General features: G+C 42.1%; 1 protein-coding gene across 1 annotated transcript in view; it reads left to right on the top strand.

The window, feature by feature from the left end:
• Window positions 1–23,823, top strand: part of ACER2 (alkaline ceramidase 2) — a 37,122-nt gene extending 13,299 nt beyond the window's left edge. The window contains 5 exon segments of the mRNA XM_049769403.1: window positions 7,833–7,926; window positions 7,929–7,946; window positions 7,949–7,974; window positions 18,570–18,707; window positions 23,513–23,823. Coding sequence (XP_049625360.1) covers window positions 7,833–7,926; window positions 7,929–7,946; window positions 7,949–7,974; window positions 18,570–18,707; window positions 23,513–23,696 — 460 coding nt within the window. The 3' untranslated portion in view covers window positions 23,697–23,823.
• The last annotated feature ends 229 nt before the right edge of the window (window positions 23,824–24,052 follow it).

Raw genomic sequence — 24,052 nt, forward strand, 5'->3', positions numbered from 1 at the left:
GTCAGGAGTAACCCCTAAGTGTCAGTGGGTGTGGCCCCAAAACAAAACAAAACAAAACAAAACATAAACCAAAATATTCTCTGCCAAGAAAAGGCATATTATACAACTGAGTGTATTTGCTAAACATAACATATGCTTTGCTATTACTCTGGCCCCTAAAAGTAGGTTTTTTAATATTTATTTATTTATTTATTTATTTATTTATTTATTTATTTATTTATTTATTTATTTATTTATTTATTGGTTTTTGGGTCACACCCGGCAGCGCTCAGGGGTTACTCTTGGCTCTATGCTCAGAAATTGCCCTGGCAGGCACAGGGGACCATATGGGATGCCGGGATTCGAACCACCATCCTTCTGCATGAAAGGCAAACGCCTTACCTCCATGCTATCTCTCCAGCCCCTAAAAGTAGTTTTATGTGAGATTATTGGAAAAATCATAGCAAAATGTGGTGTCTAAACAAATTGAAACAAATAAAGGACTTTGGGAAAAATCTGCTTTTATTTTGATATTTCTCTTTGATTTTGGCAACATTCCTGGTAGTGCATAGGGTTTACTCCTGATTCTGTGCCCAAGAATCACTCTTGGTGCTCAGGGGACCAAATATGGTGCCAGGGATTGTATCTGCATTGACTGAGTACAAGGCAATTGCCTGGACTCTTTTAAGAGCTCTTCAGCTCAGAAATACATCACTTTCATTTTTTTAATTTCCTTGTGGGGGACCCACACTCAGCGATGCTTAAGGGTTACTCATGATTTTGTGTTCAGTAATTATTCCTGATGGTGCTTAGGGGACCATATGGGATGCCAGCAATTGAAACCGGTTTGGCTGCGTGCTAGGCTCATGCCCTATCTGTTGGTCTGGTGGTCTCCTGAAGTCCACTGCTTTTAAAGGTCTTATATTTAGTTTTCTTATCAAGAGGAGAAAATAAAATTCTTCCACATTGGTTTAAAATATATGGAAGAATGCTATAAAGTATATAGGAGAGTGCGTTATGAAGACTAATAAGTGAAGGCATTTATTATAAATAATTTATATGGATATTTTGAAGATAGAATGTCTAGAATAGAAGGGGAATATATTTAAGTTCATTAGTAAATAGAAATAATGCTGTTTTAGAAAAATACTGGGTTTTTTTTTTTTCGGGCCACACCCATTTGATGCTCAGGGGTTACTCCTGGCTAAGCACTCAGAAATTGCCCCTGGCTTGGGGGGACCATATGGGACGCCGGGGGATTGAACCGCGGTCGCGGTCCTTCCTTGGCTAGTGCTTGCAAGGCAGACGCCTTACCTCTAGCGCCATCTCGCCGGCCCCGAAAAATACTGTTTTTTTTTTTTTTGTGGTTTTTGGGTCACACCCGGCAGTGCTCAGGGGTTATTTCTGGCTCCAGGCTCAGAAATTGCTCCTGGCAGGCACAGAGGACCATATGGGGCACCGGGATTCGAACCGATGACCTCCTGCATGAAAGGCAAACGCCTTACCTCCATGCTATCTCTCCGGCCCCGAAAAATACTGTTATTTTAACTAGATTGTCCCATGGTATGCATTCACTTTTGATCCTTATTGACATTTTCAAACATTTGTTTTGAGGAAAAACCAAAAATAAGGACATTATAGGCTAATTGTATCCACTTCTTAATGGATTATTAGAAAACTATAGACTACATTTTTTTTTTTGTTTTTTTTTTGTTTTTGGGCCACACCCGGTAACGCTCAGGGGTTACTCCTGGCTATGCGCTCAGAAGTTGCTCCTGGCTTGGGGGACCATATGGGACACCGGGGGATCGAACCGCGGTCCGTCCAAGGCTAGCGCAGGCAAGGCAGGCACCTTACCTTTAGCGCCACCGCCCGGCCCCGACTACATATTTTTTAAATTACATAGTTTCTTAAATAATTTACCATTCTATGATTTTTTATGACTCTTACCTCCAAAAAGTATAGTTACACATCACTTCATCAGATTTCTTTCATTTTTAAGATCATGAGTGGCAAGGCTACAGGCTGAAGTCTGTCTGTCCTGTACTTACACATGAAGGATGACTTGGGGAAAACATCCTGAGCTCTCTGGGCCTTGTTACTTATAAAAATACCAGGGTGGGGATATGCTAGGATAATTATATAGATCAGAGTTCTTTAACCTTTGTACAGCTGTGGACCAAGCCTGTCGACCAGGTCATGGATCGGCAGTTATACCCAACTTGATCCACTAGAACTTTTTTTTTTTTAACCCCCCTTCACTAGTGCAACACTCCCATCATCAATGCTCAACTAGTAGTTTTCAACTTTTTTTTTTGTTTGTTTGTTTTGTTTTTGGTTTGGCAGCGCTCAGGGGTTACTTCCGGCTCTACACTCAGAAATAGCCCCTGGCAGGCATAGGGGACCATATGGGATGCCAGAATTCGAACCACTGTCCTTCTGGATGAAAGGCAAACGCCCTACCTCCATGCTATCTCTATGGCCCCAGTTTTCAACTTTTCTATACCTGCAGTTCAGTATTGCTTCATGGACCAACTAGTGGTTGAAGACCATTGCTGTAAACGTCTGACTATTAGGGACTGTTGTTTTATAATAATTATATTTTAGTCTTTTGCTTATTTGTTTTGTTTGGGGGCCATGCTTGGTGATGATCAGGGCTTTCTTCTGACTTTGTGCTCAGTAATCTTGGCTGGGCTCAGGGGAGCCATATGTGGTACTGGGTATCAAATCAGAATCAGCTGTATGTAAGTCAAGCACGTTAGCCCCTGTACTATCTCTACTGCTCAAAGTAATAGTTTAGTCTTACTGCTTAGTTTAAAACAGTGAATATATTTAAGTTTGGTTTTCAAAATTGAGACAACTTTAGAATTTAGTTTTTTTTTTAACTTTATTGATTGATTGATTGATTGGTTTCTGGACCTCACCCTGCAGCACTCAGGGGTTACTCCTAGCTCTGCACTCAGAATTTGCCCCTGGAAGACTGGGGGCCCACATAGGGGGCCAGTAATCGAACAAGGCCCCTCCCAGGTTGGCCGCATGCAGGGCAAATGCTCCACTGCTGTGCTATCTCTCCGGCCCCAACTTTGAAATTTTGATTTGGTGTGGTTTGGGTCACACCTAGTTCAGGAGTTACTATGTGCTTTGTTCTAGGAAGTAACTCCTGACAGTACTTGGGAGGCCATACAGTGCCTGGGAATCGAACCTAGACATCTTACATGTAAAGCATGTTGTTAGCCCATTGAGCTCTCTTTCTGTTCCTATGAAGGTAACATTGGTTTACAAGAGTGTCATTGTTTATCTGTTTTAGGGATACAATATTAACTCATCAACAGTTACCACTAAAATGCCATTGTTCCTCCACTACAGTCCTGTCCCTCTCAATCCCTTGGTAACCTTAATTCCATAGTTGGAGCCTAAGAATTTCTTTTTCTAGACATTGTCTTTCCTGGTAAAGCATGACTCAACCAAAGGTGTTTATCTCTTTTAAGGGACAGCTGGAAGTTTGTAGATATGTTTTGTTTTCTTTATCTTGTAGCTTTGGAGTCACACCTACCCATGCTCAAGGGCTATTTCCACTCAAGTATTTAATATTTTAAAAAATGTGAGTATGGGGAAATAGTACAGCAGTAAGGAGTTGCCTTGCAGAAGCTAATCTGAGTTCAATTCTTGTCATCCCATATGGCTGCCTAAGCATGGCCAGGAGTGATCCCTTAAAGCCAGAGGAAGCTCCAAATACTGCTGGGGGTTTTCCCCTTCTACCAAACTCTTCATAAAAGCAGGACACAGAGTGAAAAGCACCCCTTTAAAAAGTATTTTAAAATAGTAGCAGCATCATTATAATCACATTATATGTGATTACATAATTATATAATTATATATGTGATTATATTATAATGGTTGGTATTGGGTTGCTAGAATTTGGTTTGGGAGATATAGGAAGTTGGGATGCTGAGTGTCTCCTGACCTTGTATTCCAGTTTGAGACCATGATGAGCTGGGAAGTTGAAATCAGGACCAGACAGTCAAACTGTTGTCTGTATCAGTGTTTAGAACAGATGTTTCAACTGCCAGTTTGCCAAAGTGTACTGTTCTGGAGCAGTTGGGTTTAAATCCACTGGTCCTCAGTCTGGTGCAGTCGTGGAATCTGTGTGTAAAGGTTGAAAACCAGGGAGCTAGAAAAACACTTTGGCTGTGGTGGGAAGGAGACTGACTGCTGGATATTTAATAATTTCTTTATCTAAGGCCTATGGGTCCTCCTGGGCCAGATGGCTTCCTGCCAGCAATGTGACCTCTGTTTATGTGTGGCATACTTCGGACAGGATGTCCTGGTTGGCGAAGCTCCCTCCCAAAGCACATACTCCCAGCCTCTGGTTCTAATGTGGGGAGGTGTCCCTACAATGTTCTGCTAGAAAACAAGTTTTGTCATGTTTTCTGCCTTTGAACTATTTGGCAGTACTCTAACAGAGCCTTTGGTGAGGGCACAGGAGCCAGATTTTCCCCAAGGATTTGATATTATTAATAATGAAGATATTCTTGAAAATGACATTTATTCTCTGACAGAATATATGACAGGGGTTAAGGTATTTTCCTTGTACATGGCTGACCCTGGTGACACCTCATATGATCAGATGTGGCCCCCAGACCAAAATAAAACTAAAATTATTTTATTTTATATGAGAATTCTCAGATGGTAGTTAAAAAATAATTGTCATCCTGGCACCACGCAATGTGTTGAATGCTTTCATGCTGACAAGTACACCAGGTTGCAGGATGTTGTCATTTCCATCTGGAACCTCTCAGAGCTGGAGCGTTCAGTGTCTTGTCCAAGATGCCTGAGAGATAGAGATACATAGATATCTGATATATTGAACTCTGGCTGGGGTCACCAGTGTCTGTAGCCCCCAAAATGCTCTCTATAACCTCTTCCTGCCCTTCTGACAGTGGTGTCATTCAAAAGTTGCTGGCTATATGTTAATCAAATGCAAAAATAAAGGCCCCAAAAGCCTTGGTATGTATCACAGAACCTCAAACCCTGTCAGGGAAGCTCTGTGGGTGCCTGGAGCTGGGGTGCCAGACAGGGTCAGGAGCTGTATGTAGAGCAGGTGACCAGTAAGTAGCCTTTTATCCAGCAGCTGAAGGAGGCAAGCCAGAGTTGGGGGGGGGGAGGGGGAAATTCCCCTGAGGATTTGCTGCCAGGATCCTTTCCTGAATATAGGTATACTTAAAAATTTTTTTTATAATATCTTTATTTAAAAAACCATGGTTATAAACATGTTTGTAGTTGGGGTTTCAGTCATTAAAAACTACACCCCCTTAAAATTATTTTTTTCTTTTCTTTCTTTTTTTTTTTTTTTTTTTTTTTTTTTTTTTGGTTTTTGGGTCACACCCGGCGGGTGCTCAGGGGTTACTTCTGGCTATCTGCTCAGAAATAGCTCCTGGCAGGCACGGGGGACCATATGGGACACCGGGATTTGAACCAACCACCTTAGGTCCTGGATTGGCTGCTTGCAAGGCAAACACCGCTGTGCTATCTCTCCGGCCCCCAATTTTTTTTTCTTAATGTTCCCCTTTGTGTAGAGTTCAGGGCTGTGATGCCTGTTCATTGCAGTCAGAGAGGTAGCAGCTTGATAAATAACTTCCTCTACCTTGATGATAAACAGATTTCTTCCTGGAGAGATACATTTGTAAAGTGATGGTTTTGATGTGCTTTGATTTCTTTATTGTGGAATTTCATCTCTGTTAATTTGCTAACTGTGACCTGAACCAGGGCTTCTGGCCAAAAGAAATTGTGCTAATGAGAAATAACAAACTTCAGGAAAAGCCTTAGCGCTTTCATTGCACAGTTGTGATTCCGGACTTAGATCATCTGTTCCCAACTTCTTGTTTCATAGATAAGGAAGTGGAGTCCCTGGGAGAGGAGAAAGACTATGCCCTGAAGCACGTCACCACTTCTGGCTCTTTCTCCTGAAAGCACTCCTCTGAAGGGAGTGAGATTGGGGGCAATTATTTTACTAAGATCTGTCCACTGTAAATGCTTAGCACAGAGGTGAAGTGGATTGTCAACATGTATAGACATTAATATTTCAAAAGACTTTCATTAAAAAACTTTTATTTTAACTTTAAAATATTTTTTTTAAAAATTACCTAGCTCAAAAAATAAAAATTACCTAGCTCTGTGTTTGGGGACCCTTTTTGGTGTGGTTTAGGTTAAAGTGCAGGGAAACCCAGGTCACACATATGCAAGGGAAGTGTCTTAATTCCCACACTATTTCTCTGGCCTTCACTTTAGTGTATTAGACATATTTTTACATTTCCCTCCACCACACTAGCAATGCTCAGGGGCTACACCTAGGTGAGTGCTCAGGAATTATTTCTAATGATATTCAGGGAACCAAGTATTGGTAGGTTTGAACCCAAATCCCTTGAATGCATAACATGTAGTCCAGTTCTGTCTTTCTTTCTCTTTCTTTCTTTCTTTCTTTCTTTCTTTCTTTCTTTCTTTCTTTCTTTCTTCTTTCTTTCTTTCTTTCTTTCTTCTTTCTTTCTTTCTTTCTTTCTTTCTTTCTTTCTTTCTTTCTTTCTTCTTTCTTTCTTTCTTTCTTTCTTTCTTTCTCTTCTTTCTTTCTTTCTTTCTTTCTTTCTTTCTTTCTTTCTTTTCTTTCTTTCTTTCTTTCTTTCTTTCTTTCTTTCTTTCTTTCTTTTTCTTTCTTTCTTTCTTTCTTTCTTTCTTCTTTCTTCTTCTTTTCTTTCTTCCTCTTCTTCCTTTTCTCCTTCTTCCTTCTCTTCTTCCTTCCTTCCTTCCTTCCTTCCTTCCTTCCTTCCTTCCTTCTTCCTTCCTTCCTCCTTCCTTCCTTCCTTCCTTCCTTCCTTCTTCTTCTTTCTTTCTTTCTTTTTTTCTTTCTTTCTTTCTTTCTTTCTTTCTCTTCCCCTCTCTCTCTTTCTTTCTCTTCTTTCTTTTTTTTTTTTTTTTTGGTTTTTGGGTCAGACTAGCGGTACTCAGGGATTACTCCTGGCTGTCTGCTCAGAAATAGTTCCTGGCAGGCACGGGGGGACCATATGGGGACACCGGGATTCGAACCAACCACCTTTGGTCCTGGATCGGTCTGCTTGCAAGGCAAACGCCGCTGTGCTATCTCTCCCCCCTGGGCCCTCTTTCTTTCTTTCTTTCTTTCTTTCTCTCTCTCCCTCTCTCCCTCCCTCTCTTCCCTCCCTCTCTTCCCTCCCTCCCTCCGTCTCTCCCTCTCTTCCCTCCCTCCCTTCCTTCCCTCCCTCCCTCTCCCTCCCTCCCTCCCTTCCCCTCCCCTCCCTCCCTCCCTCCCTCCCTCCCTCCCTCCCTCCTTCCTTCCTTCCTTCCTTCCTTCCTTCCTTCCTTCCTTTCCTTCCTTCCTTCCTTCCTTCCTTCCTTCCTTCCTTCCTTCCTTCCTTCCTTCTCTCTAGCCCCTGGTTAAATTTTTCTTTTTTAATTTAATTAATTAATTAATTTTTTTGTATTTGGTCCACACTGACAGTGCTCAGGGGTTACTCCTGGCTCTGTGCTCAGAAATCTCTCCTGGCAAGCTTGGGAGACTATATGGGATGCCTGGAATCGAACCACTGTCCGTCCTGGCCGTGTGCAAAGCAAACGCCCTACGCTGTGCTATCTCTCTAACCCTTTTTGAAAGTTTCTATTCCTAAAAAGTCATTTCTAGAAGTGGAAATACCACTGAGTATGAATTATTTTGAAACTCTTGGTACTTAGGGAACCAGTTTTTTCCCATCTGCACTCCCACCAGTGATGTCTGTACTATGTTATTCCCCAAATGCTCCAGACCCTCCTTTTGCTGATGGTTTTGCTTTGTTATTTGACCTTTTCAGGGGCAGGTTCAAGGTGATGGTCTGTGTCCTGTCTGCAGTTACAACAGGCCTGGCATTTGTCAAGCCTGCTTTCAACAGCATCTCACCTGATGTCCCCTTGGGCTGCCTTGTACCCGCCACTGCTCATTGCAGAGTTAAAGAGGTGAGTGCTTTCTGCCTCTCTCCCCATTTGCTGTTCTTGTGTGAGAATAAATTACCAGTTCTTTGTTTTATTATTGCTCCTGAGTGTACCTGCTCCCTTAGTCCTGCCTCATCTTGTGGTTAAAAATTAAATAAAATCAGTTTGGGCTACCTGGCACATGGTTAGATAATTAGCTCATATTTGTTACTTTTTCTTTTTCTTTCCTTTTACTTTTCAGCAAGAATAGTTAAATTAATCTAACCCGTGATAGCTACTTCTTCTCCACTGTTCCCTTTCTTAGGAAGCTTAGTATTCTTTTGTTTTATTTTATTTATTTATTTATTTATGTATTTATTTATGTATTTATTTATTTATTTTTGGGTCACACCCTGGCAGTGCTATGCGGGTTACTCCTGCACTATGCTCAGAAATCACTCCTGGCAGGCTCTGGGGACCATATGGGATGCCAGGATTGATCCACTGACCTTCTGCATAAGAGGCAAACACTTAACCTCCATGCTGTCTCTCCAGCCCCAAGCTTAGGATTCTTTATCAAGAAGTTCCTCTCAATGTGTCTTTGGGTGGTCATGCTTAATTCTATTGATATGTCTTTTCAGAGTTTTTGGACCTTGAAGGTCAGGCTCCATGCCTGTTTACTACTAAAGCCATGGAAAACACATGATTAACCACTGAAAAAGATATCTGAAATGATTTTTTACAGATCAAGGAAGCTGGTTTATATTAGGCCTGAAGTGAATAAACTTCTGGATTTGATTTTGTTTCTTGAAATTTCACTGTAATCTAATTTTATTTTTATTATTTTATTTATTATTTTTGGTTTTTGGGTCACACCCGGGGGGTGCTTGGGAGACCATATGGATGCCGGGATTCAAACCACGATCCTTCTGCATGCAAGAAAAGTGCTCTACCTTCCATGCTATCTCTCTGGCCACCGGGAAGAATATTTTAAAGTTTTAAATAAATTCTGCTTCAAGATTGGATCATTAAACAGAGAGACCTTTTTCTTTTAGTATTCTTTTTTCCTTTTTTTTTTTTTTTTTTGATCTTTTGAGCTCATATCCGGCTATGCTCAGGGGTTACTCCCTGGCTCTGGCTTCAGAAATCTCTCCTTTCAGGCACAGGGAACCATATGCAGTGCCCGGGGATTTGAAACTACTGTCTGTCCTGGATCAGCTGCAGGCAAGGCAAATGCCCTACCACTGTGCTATATCTCAGTAATACTTCCTTTAGTATTCTAATCTTTCTAAGTAATCACATATCTTTTGGGAGGAGGGTTTGGGTCCACACCTGGTGGCCTCTCAGGGTTTACTATTGGCTCTGTGCTCAGAAATTATTTCTGGCAGGTTCAGGGGACCATATAGAATACTGTATATGGAACATGATCAGCCGCATACAAGGAAAGTGCACTGCCTGCACTGCTACCTCTCGAGTTGCAGTAAACTACATGTCTTTTACTATATGTGAAACCTTGTTCACAGTTAATTGGTCTCATTGTCTCATTCATCAATTGCAATCTCCTTCCATTTTGGTTAGTCCTACATATATTCCCTCCTTATTTCTGTTTCTATTTTCTCCAGGAAATGGTGAGTTATTTGTCTCTCTATAAAGGGTTGATTTCTATTAACCTATGAATACCTGAACCTAGGGCTCTTAAGAGAGAGCATAGCGGGTAACATTTGTGTGTGGCATGAACTGCCACACACATTTTATTTATTTTATTCTTTTTGGCTTTTGGGTCACTACCCCAGCAGCACTTAGGGGTCACTCCTGGCTCTACAATCAGAAATCGCTTCTGTCAGGCTTGGGGGGATTATATGGGATGCAGGGATTCGAACCACTGTCCTTCTGCATGCAAGGCAAATACCCTACCTCCATGCTATTTTTTCCTATGAAATACCTGAATCTAGGGGCTTAAGAGAGTATAGTGGGGTAAAGTTTGTGTGTGGCATGAACTTGGCATACTGTCACGAATGGTTTTCAGCACCTCTGTGTATGAGCCAAAATGGATAGGAAGGGGAAGGGGAAGGAAGGAAGGGGAAGGAAGGAAGGAGGAAGGAAGGAAGGAAGAAGGAAGGGACAAGTAGGAGGGAGGGAGGGAGGGAGGGAGGAAGGGAGGAAGGAAAGAAGGAAGGAGGGAAGGAAGGAAGGAAGGAAGGAAGGAAGGAAGGAAGGAAGGAAGGGAGGGAGGAAGTAAGTAAAGAAAGAAAGAAGGAATGGGGGCTGGAGAGATAGCATGGATGTAAAAAAAAGAAAGAATGAAGGCAGGAAGGAGGAGGAAAGAAGAAAAGGCAGGAAAGAAGGAAGAAAGGGAAAGAAAGAGGAAAGGATGAAGGGAAAGAAGGAAGAAGGGAAGGGAGGAATAAAAGAATGAAGTGGTGGGAAGGAAGGAAATAAAGTACTGAAGGCAGGAAAAGAAGGAAGGAAGGCAAGGCAGAGGGAAGGAGGTAAGGAAGGAAGAAAAAGGAAGGAGAGAAGGAAGGAAGGTGAGAAAGAAGGAAGTAGGGAAGGAAGGAAGGTGGGAAAGAAGAAAGAAGGGAAAGGAAGGAAAGAAGAAAAAAGAATTTAATTGAATCAAATGTAGGCCCTGAGCAAATGCTTTATATGGAGCCGGATCAGGTTTGATCCCTGACAGAACTTGGCTCTCTGAGCATCACAAGAAAGCAATCCCTGAGCACTGCTAAGTATGGCCCAACGAACAAAAAATTAAAGAAGGAAAATAAAAAAGTTTGGGGCCGGTTGAGGTGGCGCTAGAGGTAAGGTGTCCTGCTTTGCAAGCGTTAGCCAAGGAAGGACCTCGACCGCGGTTCAATCCCCGGGCGTCCCATATGGTCCCCCCAAGCCAGGGACAATTTTCTGAGCGCTTGGCCAGGAGTAACCCCTGAGCATCAAAACGGGGTGTGGCCCGAAAAACAAACAAACAAACAAAAAAAAAACCCACAGAAAACAAACAAAAAAAAAAAAAGAAAAGAAAAGAAAAAAGTTCATCCATTTGCATCTTTCTCATATACTCAAACCTAGACGACATTTTTCCCAGCCAGAGACATCTTTCTCTATGGCTCCTATACATCACATCTAAATTTTTTTTTTTTGGGTTTTTGGGCCACACCCCGGCGGTGCTCAGGGTTACTCCTGGCTGTCTGCCTCAGAAATAGTTCCTGGCAGGCATGGGGGGACCATATGGAACACCGGGATTCGAACCAACCAACCTTTGGTCCTGGATCGGCTGCTTGCAAGGCAAAACGCCGCTGTGCTATCTCTCCGGGCCCACATCTAAAATTTTTAAGAAGTGGTTCCCATCCTCTGACTTCTCATATACTTTTAAATATGCTTCAATCTAGATTATGCCCCCAGTTCTGTACTCAAACTCCTCTTGATCATATATCCAGTGGTCATTTGCCAGCCTTCCTGTTATGTTTATAAGAATAACTTTATGTTATTCTCTTAGATATTTGCATAGCTTAACTCCTCTTCCTTGAAACATTCATTTCTGTACTCCTATGATCTTCCTCTTTTTTGGTTTACTGTTAACAAGGACAGTTCCTTTTTAGTGTCTTAAGTCAGCTTTTTTCTGTGCACATGTTGACCTATACAGGTCCCTTCATGATGTTTATTTTCTCGGCCACTCACATCATTATATTTCCCCTTTAAAAAAGATCTCATGTGTTCATGGCGTTTTTTCTATACATATGTGAATGATCCTCATTGTAGGGCACCACACCTGGCCCTTCCTGGGCCTTCCTTCTACCTCTACCCATTTACAGGCCTACTTGTGACCCTTGTCACTGCTTGTGTCATAGGCATCAAATTCAACTTGTTTGAGGTCAGAGAGATAGTACAGTAGTAGGACACTTGCCTTGCATGCTGCTGACATGGGTTCAACCCCCCAGCATATGAACAACCCATATGGAATAACCCATATGACTTCCAAGTCTACCAGGAGTGATTTCTGAGTACAGAGCCAGGAGTAACCCTGAGCACTGCTAGGTATGGCCACCTCATTCACCTCAAAAAATGTCAACTTGACCCCTAAATCTATACTCTGATCTACCTTTTCTACTTTTTTGGTTCTCTTCCCATTGTTTACAGAAAACTAACCAAGAAAAAGGTTCAAAGATTTGAAGAGAAGTTAGATGGAGAGCCATTTTTCATCACACACACACAGACTTAACCTGGAAAATGCCCAAATGGGTCAAGCCATGAACACAGTTCACACACAGGCTTATATGGGTTAGATCCAGGATATATTGATTTATGGAAACACTATTCTCATCTAACATGCTCAATGGTTGCTAACATATGTCATGCTTGGTACAAGCAATGATGAATACATTCTGTTTTAATAATAATGATTATTATGTAACAATCTAATAATAATTAATAAATGTCCACATTAGACATTTACTAATTGTTTCTTTGACCCCTATTTTATTCCTGTTCAAACCACAGATCAGTCCGGTTTCTTCTGCTCTGTTTCTTGTCATAACTTTTTGATTTATGACCTATTCAGCTCCTAAAATGGGTCACTCAAAGGTCCTGCTTTTAGTTTTCTGCTTTTGCTCATAATTTTCTTTCTACACTATCTCTGGGTTGCAGTGAGTGGAGGAACCTGACCTCTTCTTCTTTCCCAAACTGATCTTTTTTTTTTTTTTTTGGTCCTGTCATTGCTGCTGCTATTAAGATAACATTCCGAGCCCTTAACATGAACCCTTTCCTGTGAAAGCTCTTTTCTTAGCCAATTCAGTCTTTTTGTGTCCTCAATGGGCCTCATTGCTTCCTTCTATCCCTCCGTTTGGCGCCTTCCTTGTTCTCAGCCATCAGATTTTGTCTTATTGACCCTCCATCAGCTCCTCAAAACCTCTCCTTTATGACACACTAAGGTGGGATTTAAGGGCACTGTTATGTGTTGCTTGATGCAGTATTAGTCTCTTTGCTCATCCGTGGACTTCATTTGCTCAGGGACACCACCACTACTGAACCCTACTTTCACTTAAAACCCAGCAAGAAGAGACAAGTTTGCTTGCTGGTTCATTCTGATAGATTTCTAAGGCAAGAGACTAATGCTCAGTCTCTGCTTTTTATTTTAGGGTCTTGCTATTTGGCAATAGTAATCTGTGATTTTAGTAATCTGTGTTTCAGCCAGTGCTTCTTGTAGCTTCCCTGTTTTGCCTTAAGTAAATTGGGGTGGAACTTCGTTTTTAGCTTCCTCTTTTCTCTTTAGTCTTCATTCCAAGAGCTTCTTTTTAGCTTGCTATATTTTATAGTCTTTTAGAATATCCACTCTAGATGATAGAATGGCAGGGATTTTTTTTTGGGTGGGGGCGGGCATATCCAGTAGTACCTCAGGGATTGATTACTCTGTCTCTGTGCTCAGAAATTACTCCTGGCAGGGTGAAGGGCCATATGGGATGTCAGGATTAAACCCAGATTGGCGCCTACAAGGCAAATGCCCTCCCTGCTGTGTTATCACTTCGGCCCTCAAGACAGAATTTTTGTTGTTGTTTTGTTTTGGGCAATACCCAGTGATGTCCAGGGGGTTACTTACTAGCTCTGAACTAAGCAATTGTTTCTGGTGATGCTTGGATCATCATATGAGACTCTGAGGACTGAACCTAGGTGGGTCATGTGTAAGTCAAGTACCCTATTTACTGTACTCTCTCTCCAGATCCAGAAGACAGATTTTTCATTCTGAGTTATGGTCATGACCTAACATTTACTGACATTTAAAGTGTTGTCACATTATCAAGTGACTTACTGACTTTACATTTAAACATTTGAAATGTAAACTATTTTATAATATGCTCCTTTGGGGGGATGGTGTTCTAATGAGAGGAATGAATTTATTGTAAAGAAAAATTTGTCATAATAATATCCAGAGACAATAGAGATGAGGATCAGGAGGAAGGAAGCTTGGTAGGAAGCTTTCCACAAAGAGTGATGAAGTTAGGGTAGTGAATGGTCCACGGTGACAGTGACTGTTGGAACTGATCAGTCTTTAATGAGATTTTTTTTTTGTCGTTTTTTTTGGGCCATACCCGGTGGTGCTCAGGGGTTACTCCTGGCTATCTGCTCAGGAATAGCTCCTGGCAGCACGGGGGACCCATATGGGCTGGATTTGAACCAATCACCTTTGGTCCTGGGACGGCGGCTGCGAAGGCAAACGCCACTGTGCTATATCTCTGGCCCCATTGAGATATTTAATGAGGAGAGAGAATAAAAGAGAAAGAGAAAATAAAAAGAGAGAGAGAGAATAAAGAGAGGGGGGAGAGAGAGAAAATGAATTATGATGCTCCAAAGGACAGGATGGGACGAGGACTTTTGGGATGGTGAGAGGGAAACTGGGGACATTGGTGGTTAGGAAATGTACTGTACAAAAAACTGTACATTGTATGATTGTACACGAACACTTTATCTGTGAAAACTATTATAAACAACCTTGTAACCATGGTGTTTAAATTAAAAAATAATTAAAAACATATTTTTTCTCTTCTACATGGTATCCTCAATTCCAAGAGGAATTAGGATCTATGCTACAAATTAAAAATTTTTTTTTGTCAGTACAACAAAGAAAGAGAAGAAATGGTAGACTTCCCCTTCAATTATTTTTTCTTTCTTCGAAATAGGGGGTTCTGTTGTAAATAGGGACTTTTGTCTTTCTCTTTTCATGGAAGGCACACTGACATTTGGATCTAAACCCTGTGAAATAGGAGAAAACCTAATGGAGCCCAGGCTTGGACAAAGAAGCCTGGTTAGTAGATTGTAGCAGGACCTGTGTTCTCTGAACTCTCGGAAGGACAGACAATCTTGTATCCTGACACCCTGCTAGATATGCGTATCCTAGCCCTGCCCTCTTCAGACTCTCCCTTCCCGTCAGTGGCTTAATCCCCTGACATTTTGCTTCTCTTGATATTTGACAACAAAACAGAATAGCAGCACAAATAATAACATGTGCCACTTCTCCACGGTATTTGCTGTTTGTGTTCCTTTAGTCACACTCTCTAGGTTTAATTACATGGAGCCTCAATTCATTTAAATCAAATGTGTGTTGATCTTCCTTCTTTTTTTTTTTTCTTTCGATTTTTGGGTCACACCCACCAGCGCTCAGGGGTTACTCCTGGCTCTATGCTCAGAAATTACTTCTGTCAGGCTCGGGGGACCATATGGGGATGCCGGGATTTGAAACCAATGACCTTCTGCGTGAAAGGCAAACACCTTACCTCCATGCTATCTCTCCGACCCCCATGATCTTCTGTCCTGGATTGTCTATGTATTACTTGATGTTGATTTGTGTTAGTTTTTATGTTAACTATTAAAACGGCCAGCCATGGAACCTGTTTTTGTTTTGCCTTTATAGTACCTTGCATGGATTCTTAAGAATTGGTTGTTTCAGTTAATATATAATTACTGTTTTATTTTTAATTTAAGTAAAAAAAAAAGAGTTCTACCAGATTCTTGGAATCAACATTCACATACAATTGCCTCTACCTTCCTAGTTTTAACATCCATTCAACAAGCAAGGGGTGAAATAAATTGTGATTCATGCTTCATGGCGCTCTGATCTGGGCCAGGCCCTCTTTCTTGGCACAGAATATACATAAAGAATTTGTTGCAAGTCAGCCCCCTGAAGAGGTTGATTGATGGAGGGATGGAGGGATGAGGCCTTTCCCCCTCCAGCTCTGTGTACGTGTCCTGCCACCCTGCTCCATGCCGACGGTTCTGAGGTGAAAACGGTGGGGTAAACAGCTCGCAGGACAGTCAGGCTTGTGGAAATATTAGCTTTATTCGGTGTACAAGACTGAAGTTCCAAAGACTCAGCATAAGTTCCAAAAGGCCTACTTGCCTTCCACAGGACCCTTGTTTTTATCCCCCAGAATCAGGTACCACCCCAATGGTGGGATCAAGATACCACCCAATGGTGGAAGTAGAATCAGGTACCCACCCTAGGGTGGGGGCAGAATGCCAGGTCACACCCTAGGGTAGGGCACAATCACCATCAGGGTAGGGTCAGTAACATAATAATCCCCTAAAATATTTATATATACAACAAGAATTAAATAGTTGTTCCCCACTTTTGTTGATCACAATCTAGTTAGATATTAGAAACAATAATAACAAAAAGTCTGTAATTCTAGCTCATGATAGTGTGGTGCTGGGAAATGTCAGGGTTCCAGATGAGAGAAGGTCATTGGGACTATTGGTTAGCATGACAGTGGGGGAATATCTGAGATGGTGCCTTGGAAGCCATGGTGGAGGAAGATGGGGACCTGGGAGATTAAGCCGAGTGTGCTTCTTTCACAGCAGTGTGCAGAGAAAGGGCAGAACCGAAATGCTTCATTACTTTAAATTACTGAGTAGAAATGTATTTTCCTTAAGCCATGGATCTCTATTATTTTTTAAACTTTATTGATTGATTGATTGGTTTTGGGGCCACACTTGCAGTGCTCAGGGGTTACTTCTGGCTCTGCTCTCAGAAATTGTCCTTGGCAGGCTGGGACCATATGCTCTATCAAGATATGGAAGCGGATCCCTCCCCGGGTCTACTGCGTGGCAAGGCAAATGCACTGTGCTAACTTTCCAGTCCTGGAATCTCTATTATTTTATTTCCCTTCCTTCCTTCCTTCCTGTCTCCTTCCTTCCTTCCTTCTTCCTGTCCTTCCTTCCTTCCTTCCTTCCTTCCTTCCTTCCTTCCTTCCTTCCTTCCTTCCTTCCTTCCTCTTTGTTTCTTTTTTATTTATTTATTTTTCCTTGGGCTGCTCCTGGCTCTGTGCTCAAGGATCACATTTGGTGGGACTTGAGAGACCATATGTGGTCAGAGATCCAACCCAGGACAGCTGCATGCAATGCAAGTGATTTACCCACTGTACTATCTCTATGACTCCCGTTTGTGATTATTTTATTTTTGTTTTGGGGCCACACTCGGTGGCGCTCAGGAGTTACTCCTGGCTCTAAGCTCAGATATCGCTACTGGCAGGGTCAGGGTATCATATGAGGTGCTGGGATTGAACCTGGGTCTGTCCTGGGTCAGCTGCATGCAAGGCAAACGCCCTACTACTATGCTATCACTAGGCTCCTATTTGTAAATTTTATAGGAATATTTTATCATGATATAATTTACATACAGATTATATTAATTTCAGCTATACTACAGAATGATTTGTTATTTTTGTATATTTTGAAAGATCATAGTAAGTCCAGTTAACATGCATCATCACACATAGTTTAAATTTTTTCTCTTGGGGCTGGTGAGCTAGTAGAGCGAATAAGGTACTTGCCTTGCAAATTTACTATCTGGATTCAGTCCCCAGCACTGCAGAGGGTGCCTGGAGCACCACCAAAAGTGATTCCTAAACGCTGCCAGATGTGGCCCACATATTTTTTTTCTTATTTTGAGAACTTTTTTTTTTTTTTTTTTGCTTTTGTTTTGGGAAACACCTGGCTTTGTTCATGGGTTACTCACGACTCTGCATTCAGAGATTACTTCTGGCAGTCTCAGGGACAATATGGGATGTCAGGGATCAAACCTGGGCTGACTGCATGCAAGGCAAAACCCTACCTACTATTGCATCAGCCCCTATAAAGATAACTTTTGGGTACTCTTTGTTTGGAAGATGGGCTCCCTAACATTGCTCAGGGCATCCAGAGCTATTCTCAGCAGTTCAGACATACCCTCCCCTTCCCCTGGTCTTGGGAACTTGCCACCCATTCTGTTTTTAAAAATGCCTTTGTGGATGTTTCTGTCAGCACCTGACAAAGATACTAACTAGCAAGTCTGGCTGTTTATTCAACGAAAGAGAAACAGGTCAATGTGAGTCTTCCACAGGAGTTATTCCTGAGAGATCTTGGTGGATAGGGGAAGAGTTAACTGGGGGAATGGACTGGGAGGGGCATTTAGAAGGACCCTAAATACCCAGTACCTCGACTACTGCTTGCTAGGACCACACAAGCCACTCCTGGGGTTTCTGAGTAACAAGGAATGAAAAGGGAAATGTCAATCGTCTTTGGAATTTTGATATTTGTTCAGAACTTTGTCAGTACAAGTTAGTGCTCATTCCTTTATCTAGCAACCAAAGGCTGACTGCTGAGTGCTTGGTGCTGGGCGCATAACTGTGAGATGCTTAACCTTGGTGAAAGGAATGGAGTGGACAAACCATCAACAACTAAATAAGTGAATGTAAAGGCTGTCAGAGGAGTAGTTATCACCTCAGAAAAAAAATGACAGAAGGAAACTGTTATGTCCCAGGTCGGCAAGGATGGAAGCATGTGGCAAAGCTTAAGTCAGGAATTCTTTATTAGCCTCACAAGAAGGAAGGCAAAGTGCTGCCCCAAACTCAGTTCTTTCCCTCCTTTCAAATTGTGGATACTATATTAGACATAGAGTGGCCAATGAGAGGTGGTTGGGACATAAGCCTGGTTGGACAGGTGAGAAAGTCTGGCTTTAGTCAGCTGTGCTCCGTGTCTTCAGCCAGGAGCACCTGGATGGAACCTGTGGTCAGACTTCAGTATCACCAGAATGGGAAGATATGATAGACTAGAAGGTGGCCAGTGAAGAGTATGGATACTGAGATTCACAGCCTGTGTCTCTCTGGCTCTCCATGCAGGTGTGACAACGTGCGTGTGTTTAAGCTGGGCCTCTTTTCTGGCCTCTGGTGGACCCTGGCTCTCTTGTGCTGGATCAGCGACCGGGCCTTCTGTGAGCTACTGTCGGCCTTCCACTTTCCCTACCTGCACTGCGTGTGGTAAGCCTGGTCTGTAGGGTGGTGGGTCGGGAGACAAGGGTTTGTCTGCATTTGGCTCAGATCCTCACTACACTGCTAGGTGTGGATGTGGCACAGAGCAGAGCCTGAACATTCCCTCCTCAAGGAGTCTGTTGGACATTTCAAAAGACCAGTCAAAAGTAGAATTAGTTCTAGAGAGCAGTCTGAGTCTGGACCAAAAAGACTTCATTGTTTTCATCTTAGTTCTCTCACCTCTCACTCCATTATTAAAGCCTAAAGGAGCTTGAAAGCAAAGCCAGTAACCTGAACCAGCTAGATCTCTCTGGGGGGGGAAGGTGGCCTGGTACAGATGTTATATTTCTATGTGTATGGTCCTACATTGATGAGTGTGGTGCAGTAGTTATTTGTTTTATTTTATTGGTTTTTTGTTTTTTTGTTTGGGCTTTTTAAAAATCTTTTTTTTTGAGTTTTATTTATTTTTATTTAAACACCATGGTTACAAGTTTGTTCATAACACTTTTTTCCTCTATAGATACAGTTGTTCATGATTGAGTTACAGTCTTTACCAGGGATTCCTAAAGTGGTGTTCAGACTTGTCCCAGTCATTCTCACCTAATCAGAATAGTAGTTTAATTAATGTAAGAGCCTGAGGATGCTTGGCTACTTGGACTCTATGGCCCTGAGGATTACCCAAGCCACACAGGCAATATTCAGAGCATTTCTACACCATACCTGATGATACTTGACTCTGGTAATTAAGTGGTGCCAGGGATGCAACTAGGGTTGCCTGAATACAAGGCATGTGCCTTCAACCCTGTACTGTCTCTGATTCTATAAGTTGGTGTTACCAGGTAAAGGCCTGAGCGTCACGGGGCATCTAGGGACAGTTTCATCCGCTCACTCACATCACAGGTGGAACCTGAAGTCTTGGGAAATTGAGTCATTCAGGATGATCACCTGGTTATATGAAACCACTTGAGTGTAGGATACAGAGTTAGGTTTAATAGGGAAAAACAGTTGCACAATAGCATGCAGAATCCTACATGTACAAAGCACAGAGGAAATTGAGTGATGGTTTTTTCCTAGGACTGATTCAGCTTCAAATCCAGAGCTCTCTTTCTCTCACTATATTCCAGGACTCTGCAGACGATAGCAAGGATCCAGAGAAATCAGCTTTAGAATGTCTCTTGCAAATTAATAACACCCTGGGAAGAAATCTAGTGGAAAGGAATGGGAAAAACTATTAGGTCCAAGTCGCAGAAGCTTGACTAGCGACTACAGGAAGATCTAAAGTTATGCAGTTTGAAAGAATTACCCACTCATATTCCCTGATATTGAGCTACTGTGAAACTCAGTCTACTCTCATTATAAAGTGTGATAACTTATAGAAATATTTGCAAAAGACAATAAAAGCACAAATTAGGAACTCCAGTACCAAGATTCATTGATATTTTTTAGGTATAGCCTAAACATGCATTAGTGAGTTTGTATACATTTCATGTATTTGTTGAGTTACATTTTATACAATATAAAATGCCCAGATTGGGCCTATGCAAACAATGGCGATTGCCACTATCACACCTTTACTATATTTTTTTACTGTTATCCTTTAAGGAAAAAAATTAACAATTTACTGAACTTAAAAACAAATAGCTGTAGTAGAATGTCTGTCTCGAATTACAGGCAGGGGTTGGGGAGGGGGAGGGGGGAATGTTACAGTGGTGAAGGGGGGTGGTCTGTTTGTGACTGTAACCCAAATACGATCATGTTACTTAAATAAAAAATATATTTAAAAAAATTTTAAAGTTTAAAAAAGGGGCCGGGCGGTGGCGCTGGAGGTAAGGTGCCTGCCTTACCTGCGCTAGCCTAGGAGACGGACCGCGGTTCGATCCCCCGGCGTCCCATATGGTCCCCCAAGCCAGGAGCGACTTCTGAGCGCATAGCCAGGAGTAACCCCTGAGTGTTACCGCGTGTGGCCCAAAAAACCAAAAAAAAAAAAAAGTTTAAAAAAGTTTAAAAAAATAAATAAAATGCCCAGATTATAAGTGTATCATTTGATGAACTCAATAAATGTATATGCTTGTAAATAGTGTATTATTCGAGGTTCCTACATTTTTATTAATAATCCAAGTTAAGCTTTTTGTTTTTGGCCACACCCAGTTGTGCTTAGGGTTCAGAAATAGCTCCTGGCTCAGGAAACCCTATGGGTGCTGGGGATCGAACCCAGGTTCATCCTGGACTAGCCCTACCACTCTGGCCCCCATATTAGCAATTTAAGTAAAATTTAAATATTAGACTGATAACTTTGGTTTATACTAAGTTGTTTCTAAATTTGCTGTGGTTTCTGTTTGAAACATATACAGCATTGAAACATCTTTTTGTTTTAGTTAAAAGACATGTTATGAAAGACATGTTTAGTTTTATATAAAAAAGACATGTTTAGCTTTAAACAGCAAAAAAGTATTGAGAGAGACTTTCATAATTCCATCCACCAAGAGTTATAGACTGAGGTATAGCCTTCCTACTTATGTTTATAAATATATATTTAGCCAATTTTACCTTTTTTTGTGGGGGGTATTCCTGGCAGTGCTCAGGACTTACTCTTGGCTCTGTACTCAGGGATAATTCCTGATGGGTTCAGGGAGCCACATAGGGCACCAGGGGTTGAACCTGTGTTGGCCACATATCAGGCAAGCACCCTAATCCTGTGCTGTTGCTCTGGCTCTGAGTTTTCTCTAATTTTTTTTAAAGTTATATTTAGGGGCTGGAACAATAGCACAGCTAGGGCATTTGCCTTGCACGTGGCTGACCCACAACAGATCCAGATTTGATTCCCGGCATTCCATATGGTCCCCTGAGCCTGCCAGGAATGATTTCTGAGTTTAGAGCCAGGAGTAAACCCATGAATGCCACTGCGTGCAGTCCCCAAAACCAAAAATGAATAAATAAAAAAAATTATATTCAGAACCAAGGCTTAGTACAGAATAAATAGTGATTACTGTCAAATAGGTTATGTGCAGCTTTTCAAAAGTAGAGAGAACGTATTCAAAAGTGCAGAGAGGAGCCAGAGAAATAGTTCAGAGGTTAAGGCATTTGTCTTGCATGAGGCTAATTCTGGTTCAGGCACCATTAGGAGTGATCTCTGAGCTCAGAGCCAGGAGTAAGCCCTGAGTGCTACTGGAGTGGCCCCTAAACAAACACACATACAGAAATATTTTTTAAGTTTTTAATTCTTCTGTAATTAAGTTTTGGTCTTGTGAATAATGAAGGATTACATGCCTTTAAATGTTTTTCTACCTAACAAAGATTAATATTAAAACTTAAGAAAATATTATAGTGGCTAGAGAAATAAAACAATGGGTAGGGCTCTTGCCTTGCATGTGGCTGGCCTGGGTTTCATCCTCAGCACTAAATATGGCCCCAAAAGTCCATAGAAGTGATCCCTGAGTGTAGAGCCAAGAGTAAGCTCTAAGCACTGCTGGGCATGGCTCCAAAACAAAACAAATTAATACCACGTATTATGGATGTGACTGAGATAAGTACATAAGTTAGAGTACTTATCTAGTAGGTCCGATATCTGGGGTTTGATTCCTGGCACTGCCTGCTCCCTACCCACTTTTTAAAAAATTGTAAGATGAGAACTTTTAGCCCTGATATGTTTGCTTGCATGTGCCTCTCATTGTAAGACCTCCCTTGCTCAATGCCCAGTATCAAATACAATAGCCTTGGTAGCCCCAGCACCACTAATTTAACCTACCCCACTGAAAAAACAAGAGATTTTTTAATTTTATTTTATTTAATTTTTTTGGTTTTTGGGTCACAACTGACAGCATGGAGGGGTTACTCCTGGCTCTATGCTCAGAAATCGCTCCTGGCAGGCTTGGGGGACCATATGGGATGCCGGGATTCGAAACACCATTCTTCTGCATGCAAGGTAACCTCCATACCTCCATGCTATCTCTTTGGCCCCCTTTTTATTTCTATTTTTGAGCCATACTCAGTGGTGCTCAGGGGTTATTCCTGACTATGAGGTCAGGAATTACGCCTGGTGAGGTGTAGGGAACATATAGGATGCTGAGGATTGAACTTGGGTTGGTCATGTGCAAGGCAAGCACCCTACTCTGGTCCTCAAAACAGAAGAACTTTTTTTTTGTTTTTGTTTTTGGGCCACACCCAGCAGTGATCAGGGGTTACTACTGGCTCTGCACTCAGAAATCACTCCTGGCAGGCTTGGGGGAACATATGGGATGCCAAGGATTGAACCAAGGATTTGTCCTGGGTCAGCCATGTGCAAGGCAAATACCTTACCACTGTGCTATCACTCTGGCCCTGAAAAGAGCTTTTTTAAAAACACTTTTTGCATGTACAGTAAAGATAAATGAAAAACCTCCCCTCTCCTACCAAATTGCAAAAGCACATAATCATTATAAGCATCCCACGGAAGGGTATACAAATCACACCACTGTTACTTTGAGAAGCACATCTAACCAGAAAAAGGTAATTTCTAGCCTCTTAAATTTCTATTCTCAATCTGTGGGTCTCTTTCTTTCCTCATGGTAGAGGCCAAAGGCCTTGGCATGTTTGTTCTGTTAGCAAACTTCAGGATTTTAGAACATTCTGAAACAGGCCTGCTCACTCCAGATGTATCCTTCTCCTGCTGTTCTGGGGTTTGTGGAGCCTCCTCACTCTTCCTAAATCAGAAGTGGCTCTGGACTCTTATTATTCCATATGCATGAGGGTTATCCCAGAGGGAACTGTGGGCCTAATTCAAGGCCCATGGGTAGCTGGAGCCTTTGTGGGGCCTTACCTTTCTGTTCCTTCTGCAGGCACATTCTGATCTGTCTGGCCTCCTACCTGGGCTGCGTATGCTTCGCCTACTTTGATGCTGTTTCTGAGATCCCGGAGCAAGGCCCCGTCATCAAGTTCTGGCCCAGTGAGAAATGGGCCTTCATCGGAGTCCCCTACGTGTCCCTCCTGTGTGCCAAGAAATCCCCTGTGAAGATCACGTGATGTCCAGCCAGTTTTTCCACTGACTTCTCTGGGGTGCAAGGCTTCATTGACAAGCAAACACAGGCTTTACAGCTAAGGGTGGGCGCTGTCTTTTAAACATTCTGTTTTCTTGGTCTCTGTGGTATGTGTGTGTGATCTACCAGGACTTCTTGTGTTTTAGAAGAACTGAAAACCCCTACCCTTCCCAAAGTGGAAAGTAGAGGGCTGGGGATAGGGACTTAGGTGTATCAACGATTAGTGCCCCTTCTCCATGTAGTGATTGGGTAAGTTGCAGCCTTTGTGTCAATGGCTGGACATTGGGACGCTGAGGGGACACATGTTGTACAAATGCCTCACTTCTTGCAGGAGGAACTTGT

The sequence above is a fragment of the Suncus etruscus genome, chromosome 1 (genome assembly GCF_024139225.1).
Source record: "Suncus etruscus isolate mSunEtr1 chromosome 1, mSunEtr1.pri.cur, whole genome shotgun sequence".
Taxonomy (NCBI): Eukaryota; Metazoa; Chordata; class Mammalia; order Eulipotyphla; family Soricidae; genus Suncus; species Suncus etruscus.